The sequence below is a fragment of the Copadichromis virginalis genome, linkage group LG2 (assembly GCF_057382275.1).
Source record: "Copadichromis virginalis isolate Kocher_CV1m ecotype Utaka linkage group LG2, C_Virginalis_male_GT1.1, whole genome shotgun sequence".
NCBI lineage: Eukaryota > Metazoa > Chordata > Actinopteri > Cichliformes > Cichlidae > Copadichromis > Copadichromis virginalis.
Window position 1 is genome coordinate 21,710,954 of NC_140619.1, and position 23,774 is coordinate 21,734,727.

The 23,774-nt window shown below is 42.0% G+C and overlaps 2 protein-coding genes across 4 annotated transcripts; both read right to left on the bottom strand.

The window, feature by feature from the left end:
* Positions 1-980: 980 nt before the first annotated feature.
* syvn1 (synovial apoptosis inhibitor 1, synoviolin) lies at positions 981-12,113 on the bottom strand. Its single transcript, XM_085473320.1, has 16 exons — positions 11,860-12,113; positions 11,040-11,185; positions 10,859-10,951; positions 10,574-10,726; positions 10,132-10,180; positions 9,059-9,162; positions 8,502-8,628; positions 8,303-8,402; positions 5,339-5,404; positions 5,105-5,221; positions 4,742-4,911; positions 4,350-4,502; positions 4,114-4,260; positions 2,202-2,385; positions 1,912-2,024; positions 981-1,820 (listed from the first exon to the last, which is right to left on the bottom strand). The coding sequence occupies exons 2-16, from the start codon at positions 11,169-11,171 to the stop codon at positions 1,624-1,626; spliced, it is 1,905 nt and encodes a 634-aa protein (XP_085329446.1). The 5' UTR covers positions 11,172-11,185; positions 11,860-12,113; the 3' UTR covers positions 981-1,623.
* An 840-nt stretch (positions 12,114-12,953) lies between these two features.
* smad5 (SMAD family member 5) lies at positions 12,954-23,766 on the bottom strand. Of its 3 annotated transcripts, none has more exons than XM_085473342.1 (7): positions 23,534-23,766; positions 18,944-19,888; positions 17,552-17,842; positions 16,495-16,602; positions 15,127-15,348; positions 14,788-15,044; positions 12,954-14,442 (listed from the first exon to the last, which is right to left on the bottom strand). In XM_085473342.1, the coding sequence occupies exons 2-7, from the start codon at positions 19,344-19,346 to the stop codon at positions 14,299-14,301; spliced, it is 1,425 nt and encodes a 474-aa protein (XP_085329468.1). In that variant the 5' UTR covers positions 19,347-19,888; positions 23,534-23,766; the 3' UTR covers positions 12,954-14,298. The 3 variants fall into 3 exon arrangements, with proteins under 3 accessions (XP_085329468.1, XP_085329459.1, XP_085329477.1); XM_085473333.1 differs by lacking the exon at positions 23,534-23,766 and adding an exon at positions 22,997-23,170; XM_085473351.1 differs by lacking the exon at positions 23,534-23,766 and adding an exon at positions 22,997-23,168 and having other exon boundaries at positions 16,498-16,602.
* Between the last annotated feature and the right edge of the window lie 8 nt (positions 23,767-23,774).

The window sequence follows — 23,774 nt, forward strand, 5'->3', positions numbered from 1 at the left end:
TTCTAAATAAACTCTAAATGCATTTAGGACGTTTTTTTACTCACTTTATGTCTCTTCCACGATGTTATTTCTCTCTCCAACAACATAGGTTACAATTAGATTAGCATGACCAATTATGCAAATTAGGCGATGACGTCATTTAGCGACTTCTAGCGACTTTTAGGACAGCCAATAGCGATTGAGGAGTTGGCAACACTGGCCCCTAGCCCTGCCAGTGTAACAGAAATGATGACGGATGATGACGGCAGCAGCAGCCGTTCTTCTCTGCGTGAGTAGGCTAACCACGTTATTACATTAATGCATGTAAGGTGAACTAGCAAACATCATCATAGCTACATGCGGCTGTCTTCTTGTTTGATGGCAGATACTCCCTTCACCCTGGCCAAAAAGGCTAAAATGACCAAAGAAAAAGTGGAAAACAGTTAAACATGAGAGGTTTTTGGACAAAGTTTGATTTTTTCCCCCCCATTGTTTAAGCACTGCTTCCAGCCAAGAGTGATGCCATATATGTCCCAAAAGCTGCAGAAAAGGCTAACATTGTTATCTTTTTACATAAAAAAAACAAAAGCAAAAAAAACAACAACACCTGAACATGAGAGGTTTTAGGACCAATTTTGTGTTCTCCATTCTTTAAGCACCGGTTCGAGCACCGTTTAAGCACCAGCACCGTTTCAAAAGTACCGGTTTGGCACCGGTATTGGATAAAACCTAAACGATACCCATCCCTAGTTCTGTCAATCTTTATTACTTAAGTGTAGCAAATGAGAGACGCTGGAATCAAATGCTAAAGGTGCTCACTCATAAAGACGTGATGTCATTTAGATCAGCATTAAGTTTTAATTAAACACCCCAATCTCTAGCTCAGAGGCAACAATGACGCACTTAAACAGAAACCCTGATGAGAGGTGCTCACACTCACTGAGCTTCACTGTAACAATCCCACCTCTATGACAACAGTTTGCAAACAACTTCTGTACCGCTGCAATTTCAGTCAGTTTATTCTGCATTATGTACATATCATCCTATTAAAACTTTATACAGTATGTACACATTCAAATAAATCAGTATGTTACAGTGTCTGCAGTGGTAACGTGTTGAGAATGCAGGAAACAGAAGAATGATGCATGTTAAATGAAAAGACAGCAGAGGAAGCTGATTGGTTTCATTTGATTTGAATTCACTGGATTGGTTGATGATCCATGTCCTCTGTAACACATCGATGAGGAGCGCGGGACCTAATGTCAGACGAATTAAAATAGGAAGTTCAAGCAAAGACGTCACTGACAGTAAAACTACCAAACACAAACCCAGCATGGCCTCTCCCACACTGATCAACCACAGCTTGGTTTGAAAGGACATTTCTTCTTCTGTCTCAGTAAGCTGACAAATGCCTGCAGTACAACTACTGCAGCAGTCCCTGATGATGCAAATCAAAACAAACAAAAAGCAGGTGCTATTGCTTTCTGACGCAGAAACAGTCCACAAGGATTTTCTGACAGTCCAGCTCGACACAGTTAGAAACCTGAACCTGTGGAAGAAAGCTAATGGAGAACCAAAGCAACTGAACACCAGCTCAGAGTTCCTGTTGGTCCAGAGTGATATGTCTGAGTCGGGACAAGTGGATCAGTTGTCTGGAGGAGGAGAGGGAGGCGATGACGACGACGATGGTGTTGTCTCTAGCTTACGAAGGCGGCGGCGTCTCAGCTCAGCAGCATTTGGCTCTCCATCCTCTCCGTCCTCCACTCCTTCGTCCATCTTCTCTTTTCTTTCAGTGGAGTCAGCGGACTGAGAGGAAAGCGTTGCCCCGTTCACCTGATCGGCTGGAAACAGAATCGTCACGGTTACTTTACTTCTCTCCACTGTTAAATCCTATGAAAAACAAGACTTGAAAGGCGATAACCAGTTCCTTACAGAGGGACGAGTCCCTGTCCGTGCTGGGACTCTCTGTGTTACTGCCAGCTGTGGAAGATGAGGCAGTGCGATTCGTCCCGCTGGCTTCTCCAGTGCTGCCAGCCCGAGGAGGACTGGAGAAATCAGCAGAGGCACAAACGGTCAAACAAGCAATAAGCTCAAAATTCTATGTAGGAAACAGCATAGAGGACCAAACCTGGCACATCACTGTATCTCTTGAAGCACTGAACTGAGTTAAATAGTTACAGATTCCTCATATCTAATCAAAAGTAAGAGAATCTATCCATTACGTGAGTGTTGCGACGGTGCTGAGGTAGTGGTGGATGTTGAGCATGGCAGCGTCTAGCAAGGTGTGGATGTTTTGAAGACACTGGAGTCGGGCCTCAAGGCCCCGCCGACCCTCTGCCTCCAGCTCCCTCAGCTCCTCTTCTGACAGCCGAGACAAGGAGGGAGGGGGAGGAGGCATCGAGGACACTGTAGGAGAGAAGACAAAATAAACTGAACTGTAACAGCACTGACACGCTAACAAACACGCTTAACCAAGAGCTGCCAGAGCTTTGGGACACATTTGCAGACACTCAGTTAAATTCAAGATGTTCCTACAGCCGTCGTGGCCAAAACATTTGAGAATGACACAAATATTGGTTTTCACAAGACCTCTACAATTCACCCTGGCATGCTCTCAACCCATTCTTTCATAATCAGTGCTTGGAGTTTATCACAATTTTTGTTGTGTTTGTCCACCCACCTCTTGAGGACTGACGACAAGTTCTCAATTGGATTAAGGCCTGGGAGCCACTTAGTTATTACTTTGGCCTTATGACGCATTGAGCCCACTTCCTTGGGTGAGAAGCAGCCCCACAGATGAATTGTCTCAGGATGCTTTACTGTTGGCATGAGACAGTAAAGCGGACAATCCTTTTTCCAGATGCCCCAAACAATCAGAAAGGGGCTTCATCAGAGAAAATGACTTTACCCCAGTCCTCAGCAGTCCACTCGCTGTACTTTTTGCAGAATATCAGTTTGTCCCTGATGGTTATTTTGGAGAAAAGTGGCTTCTTTGCTGCCATCCTCCAAGTCTTCGCCTCACTGTGTGTGCAGATGCACTCACACCTGTCTGCTGCCATTCCTGAGCAAGCTCAGCACTGGTGGCACCACCGATCCTGCAGCTGGATCATCTTTAGGAGACATCCTGGCACTTGCTGGACTTTCTTGGGCACCCTGAAGTATTCATGGTTGATTTAGGTGCGATCATACTAGCAACAGCATCCTTGCCTGTGAAGCCCTTTTTATGCAACACAATGATGGCTGCATGAGTTTCCTTGCAGGTAACCACGGTTAATAGGAAGAACAAAGATTTCACGCATCATGCTGCTTTAACACATCCAGTCTGCTATTCTGACTCAGTCATCATGACACAAAGATCTCCAGCCTTGTGTTCACCAACATTCTCACCTGAGTTAACAAGAAGATTATTGAAATGATCTCAGCAGGTCCTTTTATGGCAGTGATGAAATGCAGTGGAAACTGTTTTTGTTGGGATTAAGTTCATTTTCAAGGCAAAGGACTTTGCCCTTCATCTGATTACTCTTCATAACATTCTGGAGTATATGCAAATTGCCATCATAAAAACTGAAGCAGCAAACTTTGTGAAAACTAATATTTGTGTCATTCTCAGAACTGTAAGTATGGCGATGTATCCAGTTTGCATCATTTATTTACCCTGTAGCTTGAATAAAATGGTAAATGGCCTGTACTTGTATATCGCTTTTACTAGTCCCTAAGGCCCCCAAAGCGCTTTACACAACCAGTCACCCACCCATTCACACACTTGTGATGGAAAGCTACATTGTAGCCACAGCCACCCTGGGGCGCACTGACAGAGGCGCCCCAGAAGTTAAGAATGCTCATGAAAACTGATGCTTTACACAAAACTGCCAGAATCCAAATACATGTTTGAAAAGACAAAACAGTCAGGCTATGAGAGGTCTGACAGGACCGAGGCACCTTGGTGTGACAAATGAACCAACCTACCCAAAGTTTAGATCATAAGGAACAGAAAAGATGCGTTTGTGCAGAAAAAAAGTCACTCATACAGATATTATCATCGCCAGTATCCTTGAACAGCAGCCTGCTCAGGCAAAAACTCTAAATGTGAATTTAAGGATAGACCACAATATTTGGAAAAATGCTAACCCTTACCAAAGGGAGGAGGTGGTGGCATGGGGAGCCATGGTGCAGCAGGGAAGGGAGGAGGGGGGAAAGAGAATGGGAAGCCTGGCACTGCTGATCCTGGACCTGCTGCCGTAGCAGCAGAATCTGCAGTAGATGTTGTGGGCTGGGTGGTGCCTGAAGGGAAAAACAAAAGCAACAAAAGCCCAATCACTCAGAGGTGTCTCTTTCATTTTACATTCAGGAGCTACAGGAGGCATCCTTACTAGCTGTCTGAGTGGACTCTGTGCTGCTTTGTGGAGCATCAGTAGCACCTGGAGCTGGAGGTACAGCTGCTCCAGCAGGAGGAGGCACTGCAGGGAAGGGACCCCAGAAGGGGAAGATGCCGGGAGGAAACCCTGGTAACATGCCTAGAGCCACTGGAGAAAATACAAGGACAAAAGAACAGTTAAATTCTCACATAGTGGAATATTCCTATTGCATAAGCTGCTTTAAAACCACGTTCCCACTTCAGTTTACTTTTATCCAATGGCTGCTTTCAAGCTGGGAGAACCCACATTACTGATGCTCTGCAATATAATGTGGATGACCTTCATGTACCACTGAAAGCAACACAAACACGGGGGTTGCGATCACCTGGTCTTGTTTTTACTCTCACCATTTGGTGGTTGGCCTGCGGGGGCGTTTGCAGGGGCGTTGGCAGGGGCTGCCGGGGCTGGAGGCGGAGCTTGGGCTGGAGCCGGAGTCTGGTTGTTATTCGTAGCACGGAGTACGTCCATGCGGCAGGTGGGACAGGTCTGCTGTCTCTGGAACCAAGAGCGCAGGCAGCTGGAAGGAGGACAGGACAAAAACACAAACCTTTCAAACACAAAGTCATGTTCAGTCTGCCACACTCACTCCTTTTCTGTTTAAACGCAGGTCCTGTGTTTAATGCTGACCACCTCTGACATGGAACTGTTTGTTTTTCTTTGCAGGCTACAATCTTTCCTTGCTGATTCAGACCTTTTACCACAGAACTTACCTGGAGTGAAAAATGTGATTACAAGGCAATTTCTTGGCTCCAGTCACCATTTCTTCTCGACAGATGATGCAGACGTTGTCTGAGGCCTGCAGATCTTCAGGAGTAGCGTCGGGGTATCTGATCACAGACAGAAGAGAGAGGCGGAAGTGAACAATGTTTCTGGCCAGAGGACACATTAGTCACTCCATTATTCTGGGCCTTGATTTCACATCTACAAACCAGACGTGTACATACAGCGTATTCATGTTGCGGATGGCTCTCCGGGACATCACAGCATCTGTTACAGCTTTTTTGAACTGCCTGCAAGATACAAGAAAAGAGAAGCAATAATCACAACATATTCAGTAGTATACAAAAGAGTCTCATTATGAAAAATGTCATTTTAATTAAGGACAAAGCACTCAAGTCTCCTCTATTAGTTAACTTACTTATCTAGTTAGTTACTACAGTGGGGCAAAAAAGTATTTAGTCAGCCACCGATTGTGCAAGTTCCCCCACCTAAAATGATGACAGAGGTCAGTAATTTGCACCAGAGGTACACTTCAACTGTGAGAGACAGAATGTGAAAAAAAAAAAAAATCCATGAATCCACATGGTAGGATTTGTAAAGAATTTATTCGTAAATCAGGGTGGAAAATAAGTATTTGGTCAATAACAAAAATACAACTCAATACTTTGTAACATAACCTTTGTTGGCAATAACAGAGGTCAAACGTTTACTATAGGTCTTTACCAGGTTTGCACACACAGTAGCTGGTATTTTGGCCCATTCCTCCATGCAGATCTTCTCGAGAGCAGTGATGTTTTGGGGCTGTCGCCGAGCAACACGGACTTTCAACTCCCGCCACAGATTTTCTATGGGGTTGAGGTCTGGAGACTGGCTAGGCCACTCCAGGACTTTCAAATGCTTCTTACGGAGCCACTCCTTTGTTGCCCGGGCGGTGTGTTTTGGATCATTGTCATGTTGGAAGACCCAGCCTCGTTTCATCTTCAAAGTTCTCACTGATGGAAGGAGGTTTTGGCTCAAAATCTCACGATACATGGCCCCATTCATTCTGTCCTTAACACGGATCAGTCGTCCTGTCCCCTTGGCAGAAAAACAGCCCCATAGCATGATGTTTCCACCCCCATGCTTCACAGTAGGTATGGTGTTCTTGGGATGCAACTCAGTATTCTTCTTCCTCCAAACACGACGAGTTGAGTTTATACCAAAAAGTTCTACTTTGGTTTCATCTGACCACATGACATTCTCCCAATCCTCTGCTGTATCATCCATGTGCTCTCTGGCAAACTTCAGACGGGCCTGGACATGCACTGGCTTCAGCAGCGGAACACGTCTGGCACTGCGGGATTTGATTCCCTGCCGTTGTAGTGTGTTACTGATGGTGACCTTTGTTACTTTGGTCCCAGCTCTCTGCAGGTCATTCACCAGGTCCCCCCCGTGTGGTTCTGGGATCTTTGCTCACCGTTCTCATGATCATTTTGACCCCACGGGATGAGATCTTGCGTGGAGCCCCAGATCGAGGGAGATTATCAGTGGTCTTGTATGTCTTCCATTTTCTGATGATTGCTCCCACAGTTGATTTTTTCACACCAAGCTGCTTGCCTATTGTAGATTCACTCTTCCCAGTCTGGTGCAGGTCTACAATACTTTTCCTGGTGTCCTTCGAAAGCTCTTTGGTCTTGGCCATGGCGGAGTTTGGAGTCTGACTGTTTGAGGCTGTGGACAGGTGTCTTTTATACAGATGATGAGTTCAAACAGGTGCCATTCATACAGGTAACGAGTGGGGGACAGAAAAGCTTCTTACAGAAGACGTTACAGGTCTGTGAGAGCCAGAGATTTTCCTTGTTTGAGGTGACCAAATACTTATTTTCCACCCCAATTTACGAATAAATTCTTTACAAATCCTACCATGTGGATTCATGGATTTTTTTTTCACATTCTGTCTCTCACAGTTGAAGTGTACCTCTGGTGCAAATTACTGACCTCTGTCATCATTTTAAGTGGGGGAACTTGCACAATCGGTGGCTGACTAAATACTTTTTTGCCCCACTGTAGTTATCTAACTGGTTTCGATAAAGATATATCTTATACTGGGCTTTGGTGCTGCCCCTCATTTCCAAACGGTGGAGGCAGATGCTTCTCCCCGACTCTGGTTTTTCCTGAGGTTTCTTCCTGTTAAAAGGGAGTTTTTCATTCCCACTGTCACTGAGTGCTTGCTCAAAGGGGGTCATTTGATTGTTGGGGTTTTCCCTATATTACTATAGGGTCTTTACTTTGCAATATAAAGCATCTTGAGGCGACTGCTGTTGTGATTTGATGCGTTATTGAACTGAAATGAATAAAGCTCCCATCCTTTCACAGCAGCTTTCTTCTCAACTGCCCCTCACAGACAGGACTTTAGAACAGCAGGTGGGTGTGGCTGCTGTGAACACACCCTCTACCCTGATCTGGACACTAAATGACGACACAAGGGAAGGAAAAAAAGCCTCTTTTTTTGCTCTAAATGACTCGAGAATCAAAACCATATTTAACAAATTAGAATGTTATACAAATACAACATAAAATAAAAGCATCATGGGTCCTTTTAAATAAGCATTTTTCTTTTCTCAGGAATCATCTTTGTTGAACACGAAGGAGAAATTACACTTTGTCTCCACTCTAATAATTATTAGCACTGTAGGCAAATGTGCCGAACAGATATACATCTGGCTTTATTTCATTCATTCAAAAGGCTGAAATTAACGGTGACGACAGTCCTCGCAGTCCCATTTTTACAAAGATAACAGGACTAATGAAGCACAAGCAGGAATTCTGGCCACTCGTGATAATTTTTTCTTTCTAGTTTCTCTTTCTCCACATTTCCACTGCCTCTCTGGTGCTGCTCTTTTCTCCGGTAGCACAAAAACTTTAATGTTTTCCAATGAATTTAAACATAATGGGAGCTTTGAAGCCTAAGCTTCTTGCTCAGGGACACTTGTTGACACAGTCGTCCTTATTTGAAATTTTGGGCATGTTTAAAACAAATTTGGTCTAACATAAAAGTATATTTTCTGTAATTCAATAACTGTGTCTCATGTGTTTTAAATGACTAAATGAAAATCCTTAAACTGAACTGTGTATAAAGCCCAACACCACAGACCAATGGTAAAAACATCATGAAGATTTTGATCATAAGTAGTAAAGGAATCGCTCACCTCATAGCCAAATACATGGGCCGAATGGCAAACAGAGGGAAGGTGTGCACCTTTATCATGATGGTCATGAAAGCAATGTACAGGAACACTTTGACCACACCTGGAATAAAGATGTCAGATAACATTTAAGAACACCTGCCACCACAATCCCAGAACAATTTCAGCATTTCATACTTTGAACCCCAACTGAATACAGCACCTGTGAAGAGGTCAGTGTAAAGCATATAGACAGCCTTGTTATCCCAGGGGTTCTCACTCTGCAGGTCAATAGTATGCAGAAGATACTTGATAAAGGTTGTCAGGACCATGGTCAGCAGGATGGCATACTGAGAAGAACAAATGCAAACATTCGTTTTGGTTGTTATGTGCACGTATCAACCGATGAGTATCCATCATTTCCCCACATGAGCCAGCAGAAGGAAAGAGTGAGAGGTTCACAGCAACTGGTTCAAATCTAAAGAGCAGACGCATTTCACAGCAACCATTATGACACAGAGAAAAAACACTAATCCCATTTATTAAAGCTCTGATCCTTAATTGAACAGAATGTTTTAAATGTCAGTATAATACATGTGTTTACCTACTATTTCATATCAAAAATGGCTGCTGTGATTGTGAGATCCATCTATCTATCTATCTATCTATCTATCTATCTATCTATATATATGAGATTCAAACAGCCAAAGACGTGTCAGTCAAGCTAGCTTATTGTTTGCATGCACAACAGTTTCAATTCAGCTTCAGCTCACGACAAACCTCAAATCCAAACACAAGCTGGACCGAAGCGCCTCGGGTAATGATGCTGTGACAGGCATGGTTGACGAACAGGAAGTCCATGACGCCCAGCAGTCCCATGAGAGCTGCAGAAAGTAAAGGAGCACATATCAGTATTTTTCTAACCAGTTTCTCAGCTCGAAGTTTGCATGCAGACGGTTGGAAGTCTAAACAAAAATGATGTTGCAAAATTTGAATGTGTTGGATTTGATTAAGGAAACCTATCACGCTGACAGAGCCACAAACTGTCCGCTGTTCACTTACAACAGTTTGTAAATACAAATAAGTCATTAGCTTATACATATTCCCTTATTCCTAAAGAATTTCACTTTGCAATGATGCCACCTGCAGTTAAATCCACTTATTAATATCAAGGCATCCTATTACAACACCAAGACTAAGGCAGACTGCATGGCTTAAAGAGGTGGTCAGAGTAAATAAAAGTTTTTTTTGAGGCAAAAGCTCAGATACTAGAGGCTGATGAAAATTAATTAATTCAATTAGACAGTTTTTCCCCTGCTCTTGACTCTGCATGATGTCACAGAGAGCAGAAATCCCTACAGTCATCTGAGGCACAAAACTCTGGTTAACTGTGGCTGTGACACACAGCAACTCTAACCAGCCAATAAGAAAGCTGAATTAGGGATGAGGGGAAAGAAGCTAAACAGTTCGTTTGAGCACTAAAACATCATGAAGGTCAGTATATGATCAATTTTCTTTATGTTATACTTTAATATAATCTGAGACTAAATACATAGAGGTGGAAACGAACACAGCAGGTTTTTTGTAACAGACCAGCTTCCCTTGCAGTGTTCAGGAAACTGCTGTGGCTTGTTACTGTTAATCACTGTAATGTTCTGGCCTTACAAATAAACCAGTGCAGGTGGCCTGTAGTGCAAGTACAAACATTTGCATATAGTTTCACTTAGCTAAAGATTTATGACTTCAATTGGTGGAAGAGACAGAGTTGCCCAAAAGGAGAAATGAAAGACAAAAAGAAAGCCGGCACAGAAGTGAGGTATGAATGATATTCCACTGTGCTGATGTCTACTTACATAAAACCCTCATGTGAAAAACCCATGATATGTTGGGACTCCGCTCCATCTGACAGAAAAGGATTGAAAAGACCCGTTAGCACATGCAAAGCTAAATACACTCAAATGCTACATAAGATTCAGAGTATCGTATAAATCTGTATGCTTTACATTCTGCAACTTACAGGTCTTTTTGAAATGGCAGTTTTAATATAATTACAAGTCATCTAATTTACAACATGCTAAAGGCTCTTTATGTTTAATTTCTAATAAAATCATCAGTTATAAAATCTCCAATAACAATGACATCAATACTCCACACCCTTAACCACACACCATCTGTTCCACCTGGTGTCCCACACTTCCTTTCTACCTTTGAGCAATGTCCTGTACACAGATGCACTGGAGTGTGTTTTATGTGCATTGTGTGAGACAAGGAAGCGCTTTCTCATTCATCACTCACAAAGTCCACTCGATCCTCAGCCAGCCAGTGAAAGCACTTAAGGAACAGGAGGAGGGTAAAGAGGGCGACGAAGCGAGGAGAGAAATCATCCCTGAACACAGTGAAAGCCAGGCACGTCTCGGTCACAGCGTACCACGAGCGTTCGATGAGATGCTGGGGGTAGCCAGGAAAGAATGTTCAAATGCATATGAACAAAAGAGTCTCAGCAGTATTATAAAGACCGTGCAATAAATTCTAAATTAAATACGTCACGATGAATCAACTGAACGTAAAAGATATCTCTACCTCCATTTCTGCAGCTCTCAACTGACCAAAAAAGACCTTCCTCATAAACTTTCCCAGCAGAAACACAAGCACAAATGCCTGGATGTACAACACCTGATACCAGGAGAGAAAGGAAAATTTAAAGAATTTACAGAAAAAACAAAACAAAACATGGAACATTTGACTTCATTTCCAATCTTACCGCCATGCTGGGACTGCTCTTGGTGAGGTAAACTACAGTCGGGTAAAACTGGTGTTTGAGTAAATAAGCATGTGCCACAACGGCCCCAGTCAACGCCAGACTGGTGACAGTCACTAAGGCTGCTCGCACCATTTTGGCCTTGGATGCTGTGGAGGGAAAACAGATGGAGAAGGAATGGAAGAACAGGTTAATGCTTGTGAAAGTTGACAAATACACTAAAGCAGAACGCAAATAAAAGTGATATGCTTGGGGGGGAGGGGCGTCTTTATGCCATGTTCGTTTTACTTAGATAACGACTTTTAAAATAAAATGTATTAGGTAGACTTTATGAGGGTATATGGTCAAAAGGTTTTGGCACTCATAGTGAAATATAGTTGTGCTGTTAAACCAAAAAAATACAGAAACGTTTTATATTTAAACATCAATGATGCTTCCTTTTGAAGTTTTGAAGCTGACCACTACAATTATCAGGAATAACTTATAGTAAAGCTAGTTAAACAACAGCTACACTCCCTCTTCAGAAAAATCAAACAAAACCACGTATACAGATGCTAAGTAGCTTACTGTTTTTAAAGCTAATGGGCCAATGAAGTCTGAAAGCCGACTGACCTGCTAGGTTTTCAAGAAATATTAAATGCTAAAACCACAAATATAAAGAAGCTACACATTATCCAAATACCCGAAGATACGATTGTCTGGGTTAATAATGTTATCTGCTCCACAGACTGTCAAACAGTTAACTGTGTTAGTTAGCCAGTTTTAGCTAGCGTTAGCCTGCTAGCTGCTACCGTTGCAGCTGTCACTACTCTGCGGGACTCACCTACTCGATGTCTGTGGTAGACTTTCTCCTTAGTACCTTTGTCGGATGTATCCCTGCCTACTTGAACTGTATATTATGAGCAACTACTCCATTTCAGCTCTTTCACAACACCCTCCCTGTAATATTTATTATCCTCACCCCTTTCTGCCTGTATACGTGTTTATCTTTGGCTTGCTCACTAGAAGCCACCTCACATCCGGTTGGTAAAATTATTTTGACGCAAGACCAATTTGTGTGTCTCACGACATGCTTGTGTTCTTATGTCCGGTAATCGCTATAAAAAGCAGATAGAGGGACGCTTAATTTACAGTATTTAGTCACGACTTAATATTAGTGTTTGACCCCTATATCGCGTAACAGTGTTTGTAGGTGCGGTTTGTTTCACTCTACTGTATTGTTAAGCGACGCACCTTTTAGGATATTTACGGTAAATAGAAACGTGGACCAATAGGAAGTTGACTGGCTGATGCGTCATTGGTTAACGCTTCAGGTCTGGCGGTGAAAAACTGTAGAAAGGGCAACTTGCTATTCTGTAACCTCCTGTACTCATTGTGCCTATTTTTGTTTATTTATAAGCTCAGGTAGACACGTATACACACACACACACACATATAGGTGAAAAATATTTGTGCTATGTTGTTATTCAGAGCTGATTATAGATTTGAATAAAGCTTCCTGAAAGATTTATTGAAAAATTTCCTTTAACTTGAATTGTTTCTAAAGGTTCTGCGTGTACCTACCTCATGAATATGAAGGAATCCTGCATGCTGTCCTTATTGAGACATGCTGCATGAAATACAGAAATATCAACAAACATTTCAACATTTTTTAAGTTCTCCATTTCAGCCAACAAGTGCTTTAACCTCATGGAAAGCAAAAAGAATGCTATTCTTGTATAACAGATTTATTGACACTAAGCCGTACTGTAAACAGAAATAAGCTGTGGACTTTGTGTACTTAATCTTTCAGTCATTACAATTCACTGTCCTTTATGAGTTTACCACGGTGACAGTGTATTTTCACAACCCTTTACATCTAATAAAGGCTATTCAAAGCAATCAGCCATAGATAGAATGATTCCATGGAGAAAGCTGGATGGTGTGTCATCAGTTTTCATTATCAGAACAAACCACTGTGTACGGTGAATCCATCTGCTCACGTATGTTTTGACTGATTGTCGCCAATTTGCCAAGACCAGACGTAAGCACAGAACAATAAGCTATCGCTGTTATCAACTGGTAACTTAAAGACATTTTTGTTACCTGAAGTAAAAATAAAAACTTGACTTTAGAAAAAAAGAAAGAAATAGAAACAGTATTTTTACTTAAAACAAAAAGAAAAACAAGAGGAAAATAAAATAAAAATTCACAGGAAATGCCTTTGTCCAACACAAGCAGGAGATTGTTGCACACTGAGGTTATCGTCTCTATGCGACTGAGCCAAAAGTCAAAAATTTAAAAACAAAAACACTTAAAAGTACAAAACTAAAATTATTCCGTTACCAGACAACCCCTTTATTTCATTGAGCAAAGGAGGTCAAATTATTTATCAACATAATGCCTTGGTACCCACGCCAAACCCATCCAACATGCCTCCATAAAATTCATGAGTGCACAATATTGTTAATACAGTGAGTATGGAAAATACAGCCACTCTTACTTGAACACGAGAGTACAAACAAGAATCAATAATGATGGCGTCCACTTTCTGATTATATCATATACGACTACTTCTATTACGATAGATGTAACATTCACAATGTTGTTAGCTTATGGCATGTTAAACTTGTTCAGTGATTGATCTCCCATATCAAAAACTATCAGGTTGGCATACATAACTTTCTTAAAAGGCAGTAGCTCAGTGTTCAATTCTAGCAGTAGAGACTATAAAAAGAAAGCATGTTATATCTGAGTCTAATGGTAAACATAGTCATGTCTATATCTTTATTGTAAATATTTGACATTGAGACAACAATGTAAGAAAAGTGTTTTGTAAAATTTCAAATTGTCAGACACAAGGCAGAGTAGTGAAACAGTTCCGCTTCATTAAAAACTACACATATGGAGAAACAAAAAGTTATTCGTCAAACAATAAAACTTGATGCAAAAAAAAAATTAACATTTGACAGATTCAAGCTTGACAATAGAGCCCTCAGTTCTTGTAGGTATTGTAGCATTGTCAAGCAGTAGTGTGTCCATGTCGTCACTGCTACTTGGGCATATTCTCATCTTTCTCCAGGTATTTTCTTGCAACATTGATGCCATTTCAACAACTGGATGCTGGCTGCAGGTGCTGTTGAATTATTAGCCAATCCCTTCCCAAAGTAAGTGTAAACAGTTCAGCCATTAAGACTGTTTTAAATTAGAAATCATTGAGGGGTTTTGGGGGCGAGGGGGGTGATTTTCATAACGGGTCTCCCAGGCTCTCACAAGTCCAGTATTAGGACACAGAAGAGATTGGGTTGAGAGGAGAACCCATTTGTGTTAGCACTTTGTCTAGCCACTGAAGCGGCCCGTGCAGGTGCACTTCGATCCAGCAGGGGGTGCTGGTGACATCCTGTCGATGATACTCTGCTCCCCAGCCCTGTGGAGGGAAAACACAAAAAAAAAAAACTAAAGGTACACCATATTACACAATGACAGTGACTGATGATGTTTGCACTTATTAAATCAAGCAAAAGTGTGGCTGGTATTGTTTTCACCGTGTGTGTGTGTGTGTGTCTCATCATGACTAGAGAAATCTACTGTAACAGAAACTACCAAATAGGTGTACTTCTTGGAGTACTTTGGTAGGCTGTTTTTCTGACTTTCTTATAGCAAAAAGAAAGTCAGGTTTTGAAGTGCTTGTGGTCTGACTCACAATTAGTGAGGAATCAAGAAATTACCGAGAACGTCTTCATTCGACTTGTGTACAGCATGAAACCCTTACCTTGACAAAGCTCATCCTAATTGTACACATCTTGGTAAGCTCATAGACGGCCTCAAAGCCATGGTTAACCGACTGAGCCAGAAGTTGAGCAAACTCTTGGTTGTTGAAAATCTTCAGGCTACATCCACTGGGGATCTTGCACACAGTGGTAGGGTGGAAGCCGTGGTGGTAATTACAGTTACGACTCTGAACAAAAATGCTGGTGTCGCTGAGGCACTCTGCATACACCTCCCCTCCCACATAGTACAGGTGCACTCCTGGACAACAAACAAAAGTGTAAGAACATTTAATCACCATCATTTCCTTATTTCCTACTCTTACTGGGGTTATTAGTCATACCTTTGCCAATGTGTCTGCGGGTGTTCTCGATTGTGGAGTTGCGGTTGACGTTGGACAGCAGTCCGAGGCAGAAGCGGTTTTTGTTGTTTGAGGGGTCAGTGAAGCCATCCACGAGCACACTGGTGGATGAAGCGTGGTAAGCCTCTCCGACACGATTGTTAAGTTCATAGTAGACAATAGAGCACCAGTGACTGGGCTCCTCATACTCCACTGGCTGCACATCTGCAAACAATAGGTAAGATCAACAGATGTTGAACATGGATTTGAAATGAATTCAGACAATCCAGACAGTACACGACTGCGTGGTTAAATAAACGAGATTTATTAATTATTACGGTTAAAGAGGAAAAGTGTAACCAGGAGCAAAGCTCTGTTAACCCAACTCATGTAAAACTACATTCAATGAGGTTACCTCAACTAGCTCTAAAAGACCAGTCCTAACATATGGTCTACACCAACAGTCTGGTCAGAGATCATGCAAGTTTAAATAAATCCAAAGCTGTCACATCTTTCTTATTTCTGTAGTACAATGATGTGATGCTCCATAGAGGCTCTAATTTAGTCAACCTACATAGACTCACTCCCGACTTCAGCTCTCATAAACCAAATACTGCTGGTAGACATGAAGTGTAGCGATACTTGTGCTTCAGTAAAATGTTGTTATACAGAGATTTACAAGCACCAGGTAAATCTCAGTAATGTGTGAACTGTTTTTGGCAAGGGCCTGAAAAATGTCAAAGCCCTGCATATCAGCTTAAAAAGGTTGTCAAAACACCTTTTAAATGTGGGCACAGCAAAACACTGACAGAGTCAATAGTCCAAGTGATATTAAAACATCTTTTCCTAAATATAACCATGAATGTAACAGAGAGCTGCTTCGCACTTATCCAATAAGAGTGTTCTGTTAAATGAGTCAAAGGACTTGAAACTGTTATGTTTAGGTTTAAGCATAATAGCTTATAAATAGGGGGTCATGACAGCACATTGGACAAAACGTTTGATTTAGTAGAGTCGTACCGCAGCTGCCCAACCTCACATAACCCTCCTAGAGACTTATCTGGGTCTCAAACACGAGAACTTTCACACATTTGACAAATGGGTTAACTTAACCACTACAACTGAAAGATATAAACCAGGTTTAATGGAAGATTGTGTAAAAAGTGTCCCATAAACTAAAACGGAGACAGCACTACTTGGATTTGAAGAGAAAAAAAAAAATGAGGAAGAAACAAGACCTTTGTAAATTAAACTCTGTTCATAATTTAACAGCTAGTTAAAGAGGAAAGGAAACTTATACATGAAGCTGAGATATACCAACAGGTTTGGTATATTTTTGCTACTGTCAGTATAACTGTGAGCACATCTCACCACCTCTGGCAATGCTCTGCGGTACCAGGCTGCTGTTCGTTTCCATGGACTGGGGCTCCTGGCCGATCGGCTCATCAGGGGGCATGTAGGCTGGTGGTGGGGTGTCAGCTGAGACATTAAGAGAGACATTAGTGGGACCAGTTGCTGCTGCTGACAAATGTACTCTCTCTCTCTTACGCACACAAAATCCCCTTAGACACTCCTTAGAACAATCATGACAAGATCTGTACCCCGGAAATGGTGTCAGATTACACACATCCCTCATTTGCTAAGCCACATGCTAACCCATTCCCAACAGATGCAACATGAGCTTTTCAAGCCCTTAGTGAGGCATACAGGAAACAAAACATCTACTTAAAACTGCAACAAGGACATTTCAGTGGATCATGATGCTTGTCAGCATTCAAAAAGCCAACCAAAGCTTTGCAGGATAAATAACTTAAATCCTAAATTGCTGTTAAAAACAAAAAACAAACAATTTAAAAACAAAACAAAAACCACCCCTTTTTGCCAGACTGCCTTAAATCACTGGATGTGTCAGCAGATCTGGAGTGAAGCAGAGTCTAGACCAGTGGTTCTTAACCTTGTTGGAGGTACCGAACCCCACCAGTTTCATATGCGCATTCACTGAACCCCTCTTTAGTGAAAAATAAAATATGATTTTTTTCAAATTCAAGACATAGATATGTTTTTTATTGGTGCACAAAATGAGCGGTGCATGTCACGGTGGAGGGTCTGCCGAACCCCTGAGACCGACTCACCAAACCCCTAGGGTTCGATCGAACCCAGGTTAAGAACCACTGGTCTAGACTAAGAGCATCAGTGCTGGTGGATGGAACTGGATTCGCCTGGCTACATCATTTGTTTTTTCACCATACAACTGTAAACAGACTCCCCCCCCCCCCTCTTGCATTATGCAACTTGAAAAACAGAAATCCTGAGAGACCAGTGTTTATCAAAAGTCAGACATTTGTTGGCTACATGACAGTGACAATTCAGAAAAAACAATGGTTTGGCAACTTTCCCAGGGTTAGGTGGAGGAGTGTATTTGGTGTACCTGGGAGTTGGAATGGACTTGAGGGCCCCGAACTGGCAGGAGAGTTTGGATAAGTACCAGAGCTGGCTGGAGAAGGAGGATATGGAGAGTTGGGAGAAATGGAAAAAGAGCTGCCGCCACCTCCACCTCCTCCACTGCTGCCACCCCCATTGTGCGGCTGTTGGAAGGACTCTGGATAGGTGGCATTCAGGGGCATGTGTGGCTCGTTGTGGGTGAGGTTACGGAACTGTACCAGCAAGCTGTGCTGTGGGTTGAACTCGCTGTGCCGTGGTACCAGGACAGGAGGAAGCACTGGATGGAAGAAGAAAAATGAATTAAACAAGTGAGAAACTGCACACATGATGTATCACCATGTGGAATTCACAATTCATGAAAACTAAGTTTTTAAGGAGTAGGGCAAGCCCAAAACAATTAAAATTTACATGAAAATAATTAAAACCAGAAAGCAGCATAGATTAATCTTGTAGAGGCTGAAAATACCTAATGTGTAGAACACTGTATATGCTGAGATCGTTATTACAGTATTTTAATATGATTTTAATAATGCTACTATCAAAAATAACTGAAGGAATTCCAACCTGTATGTTGAAATAGAGATGACTGAACAACAACAGTGAGTCTTGAAATTTTATTTTTAGCTCTTGATACATAAGAACAAGATGTCCTTCACATCTAATTTTACCCTTAAAAAGGATTGAAGGTTTCCCTTTGCAAGATATTACTCTGACTTTAAGAGTCCAGGCTCCAAGGCTGAAATATAGTCTTCTCACCGACAAGTGATCTGCATCTTTGAACCGGTCAATACAGACCTTGCAATCCTGAACCAGTGTAGTATCAGAAAGCCTGTATCTTTAGGGTCATCCATGGGTGTGTAAGTGTATATGATGGGGTGTGGGAGAAAAGGGGGAAGGGGGGGTTAAGTGATGTGAAAGTGCTGGGAGTTTAGTCTGAGTGGTTTATGCATTTAGTACACTGCTTTCTGATGCCACACCCAATCTGGAATGCCTGAGGCATATAATCTAATAAGACACCCAGAGCTAGTGATATTGATTTTCTGTGAAATGGAGGGGGCGGGCAGAAAAGGCCTGTGTGATGACAGCCTCCTGACCTTTGTAGATTTGTTTACCAGCTCTACAGTTTACTGAGAGATGTGCACAGTTCTAAATTGCTTTAATCCATCTTGTATTTGAAAGTTAAAAGGCAAAAAGCAAAACGAAACAATAGGCTAGAAATGTTAGAAACACTGCAAATAAACCAATTATGTGATGACTATGCCTCACAGAACACAGGTTTAATCGTATATACAACAACCATTAACATTACATGTCTGTTTAAATATAAAAGCTAAGGTTGATTAAACAGAACCTGTTTAAGGTGAGAAAAATTACATACCAGGGCTCTCCACTCTCTTGTAGTGATATGGGTTTATGCACACCTCCTTCTGTTTGGAGCCAAACGGATACTCGCAAATGTCCAGAGGCTTGAGCTCATGGTGGGACTGTAGATCCGGCCAGCGCCACACTCTGCAGTAGATAACATGAGGAAGACCCTTCCTGTGGGAAACCTGCAGCCGGCCGTCCAGTGATCTTGGAATGGTAACACACTTGCTGGGCTGTCCAGGGCAGCTCAGCGCTTTCTCCAGGTCTTCCATGGCACCCTTCTTCTTCTTCAACTTTTTCACAAGTGCATCAACTGCCTTTTCTGCCCATTTCTCTTCCTCGTCTCCCTGTTTCCAGCCGAGCAGGCGCCTGACTGTCGGACTTGTGAAGGAGAACAAACTAGACATGGAAGTCATTCTGCAAGTTGTAGTGCAGGTAAAAGAGAGGAACTTTCCTTCGCGATGACACTGGGCCTATGCAAGGGGGCCAAAAATCAGTCAGCAGGTAATCTCCAAAGAACGTTATTAACCCAACACAGTCTGTGAGCGTGTGATCAACAAAAGAAGTTGCTTGAGAGGGTAATATAAGTGTGCAAGTATGAAAAGCCAACACCGATGAGGGGTGGGGTGAGGGGAGAGGAGATTTTAGCCTTGTCTGACCAAGGACAGGAAGCAGGGGAGGGCCAGGAGTGAGCAAGCAGGACGCAGCTGCTGCTGCTCAGGAAGGGCCCTCCAGCAAGCTGTCCGGAGTTGGGTCACTACCACTGATGGAGAGGGGGGGTGTAGTCTGTAGGAGCTCAAATCAGGACTTATGTTGAACTGATACACTGCAGCAGGCCTCACTGGTGCAAGTCTGACACACGTCTTATAAGGACGTGCTCATTTCTTGAGAACTACCAATGCTCTTTTGGCTAACTTCATTCAAATCGCCCACAGTCAGGGTTTCCTCTGTCAGCCTTCTGCAAAACACAAAAGATCAGAGAAAGATCAAGAACACATGTAAAGTTTGAAATTACTGTTATCTAGATGAACAAGCAAGCCTTTCTAAACATTTTTATAGCAACTGTTACAGTTTTTTGTTTAATGACATGAAACAGTCTTTATGGCAACCCACTTAGAGAAGCACTATTCTCGATCCATGGGGTGGGGGTTTGGGAATTCAAGAAAACCCTTTGTGCCATTTTTGATCTGACACATTTCCACAGAAACGCCACCATCACTACTTAGATGACTCAGTTATGTGAAACGCGTTCCATCTCAAACTCGAGATCAATCATGCACATGGAAAACACTTAACAGCCATATGGCCTAAAATGCATCTAACATGATCATTTGTCACACAACAAGCAATTCTGCAGAAAGGCAGCTACAGAGTGCTCAAGGCCAACTCCCCATTTAAACAAAATAAGGAAAGCAGTTTGGATCGGGACCAAAATTTAATGAGCTCTTTTTAAAGTGCCACCTCTTCAAGTTTCAGGACATTCTGCTTTTGGTGGACTCATGCTTAGAGGCAGACACACAGCTGTGATCACACTGGCAGAGGAAAGAGCAGAATAGATGCTACAGTCGGACTAACAATGATTGCTGAACTGACTGGTACAAGTTATGCCACATAAGGGAAAAACTCTTAAGGCAGCATGTGGAGAATCTACTTTAAAAAAATAAATAAAAGAAAATCTGTTTTTTGCCTAGTGAAGTCTCAGCCAATTTTTGAACTACTTTTCAAATAAATAACATGACAGTTGAGACAAAATACTGACCTCTCTCTTCAGTATTTGCACTGGGAAAGGAAAAAAAAAAAAAAAAAAAAAAAAAGTAAAACTAAGAGTTGCTGATTACCCCTCACTACTGATGCACTGCACCAAGATACCTTTGTCTCAGACTGCTCTAGAGATGTTGGGGAGTTCGGGCAATTATGACATATAACACTTCAATCCCCTTCATACAGACAGAGCAGACAGAGGGTCAACACATGCAGCCTGCAGCAGCAGCTGTTTGGGCTGTGAAACTGGCCTTAGTCAAAAAGGATGTAACCACAAAGAGCTGCTTCCTCCCTCATCCCATCTCTGCCCAATCCCTCCCTTCCAGCTAACAGCTGTCCAACAGCACTGCACTCACTCCCATTACTCATTGTTCTCCACACACATGAAAGCAGAGAGAAACATCCTAAAGCAGGACACACACACACCGAAAAAAAACCCATATCAACATGTAAATGTTGGGAGCTTTTCTGGAAGTCACCAGGCCACATTAAAGCAGTTCTTCCTACATGTGGATAGGCCTTTTTCAGATTCCAAGTGACACACAAGTTCATGGTTCAGTTGGTAAAGACAAGTAATCAATTTACACATCCAAACTTGTGGATAAACACACTGTAGCTACAAAGACTACATTAAATAAGATTTCTCATGCCAATCCTTCAGATAAAGCTGAGCTTTTCAAAAGACAAACAGTTCACGACGATAGCTTATTCTCTGTGTCAAATCAGTCTCGACTAAAGTATGTTTAACCAGATTCAGACAGATATCAGTGGGCTGATATTGGCCTATCACAGATTTATCTGTAGTTTACAGTACTGGCATGTTAATAACAACACCATCGGTTTCCATTTTTATTACAACTAGTTCCATGTGCGTGCGTGAGAAGAATAGCAACAAATACATCTACGCCAAGATCCCCCCCCCCCCCTTTTTTTTTTTAAACACCCTAAAAATACTACCCACTATCAGTTAGGGTGCTATGTATTTTACAACATCGCATTTTGACAAGTACTTATTTGTTAACCCTCAGTAAAGGTGGCTTACATTCTTACAAAAATGACCATGAGTTTACTCTTTGTGGAACCAATTTAGTATGACAGGGATTGCTTGCCAGATATATAAAAACTATTAAAGGGCAAAAACACAAAACAAAACACTACAACACCACACCACTGGGATTTCTTAACTAGTTGTTCCCAAGTCGAGTTTCATTTCCCCAAGCATAAAATACCTTTTTTAAATAGCCTAATATAACAACCAAAGGTTAAGACTTGTGGATCAGTCGTGTTTAAACCGGTAGTAAAATCGTCAAAATCCCACTATGACCCAGGGAAAACTCTTTATGAATCACAGAAAATATATAGGTCATAGATGCATTAAGAAAATGCATATACACATATGTACATGGATACAACATTTTAAAAAATACCATCTCCAAGCATGGCGGGAAACAATGAGATGTACTTTAATAATAGGAAGTGCACCCCAGAAGCTTCTCAAATCGTTGATAGATATTCATCAGTTTGGGCTGCTCTGGATTACACGCTTGAGAAATTCCTTTAATCCCGTTTAAAAGATGTCTACATAAAACGCACACAGCAAGCAAAACAAAAAGACAAAAAAAAAACTTCCAAAAAAAACTGGAAAACCTGACAACACTACTTTGTTTAACAGCGTGTAATCCGTCTTTAACGCTTGTCAAACATGAAGTAACACGGAACAGACAATATGGAAGGACGATTCAGTACCCCCCCCAACCAGAGAAAGAGAGAAAAGGCATTCAGAAAGACGCATCTAATTATACACAGACCCCAGAAACAGCAATAAAAATAGCTTTTAGTACTGCTCCAAGTGCTCCACGAAAATACACACGGTCACAATATAATATAATATCCCACTGGCATTAGCTAACTCTGGTATGTAGCAACTTGATGTAAGTAGCATCGAGATTTTGCTAACTAGCTTAGCTTGCTTTCACAGAACACATCTTGTTTAGCGTGAAGTTTTTAATTAAACACCTCATAACAACCATCTACATAAGAGTCTACCATAATCGTTTTATCATCAAGTATAACTTGGGGAGTCATCGTATTCAGCCTCTTAGTAGTTTGACAACGTTTACTTCAGCCTTCCTCCTCTTCCTCCATTCCAGAAACTTTTTGAACTTCTCACAACTGAAGCTAAGCTATGTTAGCTGTTAGCCAAGCTCTCCGAGGGGAACGGAGCGCCGAGCCTCTGTGTCCTGCTGATGTAGCTCCCTGGAGTTCAAGTCTACCCTCTTATTTCAACCGTTAAATAACCACATACCTTTCAACAATGCGTACGAATCATGCCAGTGATCTTTCTTGCAAACATTTAGCCCGTAATCCCAACTTTTGTATACATTTCTTTCGTTTTCAGAGCCCCTTCGTTCCGTCTCTCCGTGCCATGTCCTCCAGATTCTGGAGTGAAATAGTCTGGGAAGGCGGAGTAAATATCGCTCCGCTGTCCCAACAAACTAGTGCTCGCTTTGGCGTTAATGTCCGTGAGGATTTAGTTTCTTACTGCAAAGACACTAAACATTAACACTAGTTTTAAACAGCTTTTAATGTACCACTAAGCATGACCCACAATCGCTTACTTTTCTAAAAAAAAAAAATAAATCAGGTCACTTTTCTTGAGTATAGGTCAGATTGTTCCAAGTGAGCTAACTTTTCTCCATCTTGACATTTGCGACCCGAATATCGAAAATATAACGTTAAATGATACGCCGGCAGCTAAAAACGTATAAGAAATGAAAGTGAAACGTTTCCATTTATTCTTTTCTGCTTTTGATGTTTAAGTGATTGAAGCTGGACGTCTTACGGTGGTCGTGCTGCGGCTCTGGAACGTCTCACAAGTTGCTGGCTCCACTCAGTCTGGAGGGCTGCGGTTTGTTGTGTATTGTTGTCCTTTATAGTCACTTGTTCGACACTTCGCCAGCCCTCGCGATGTTAACCCTTTGAACCTGAGGAATCAAAACAGAACTAAATATTCCACGACGATTCCCGTAGACGAACCGCTACTTTCTCACAGGACAGTGTCGAAGCTGCGGATTCTTCATTCA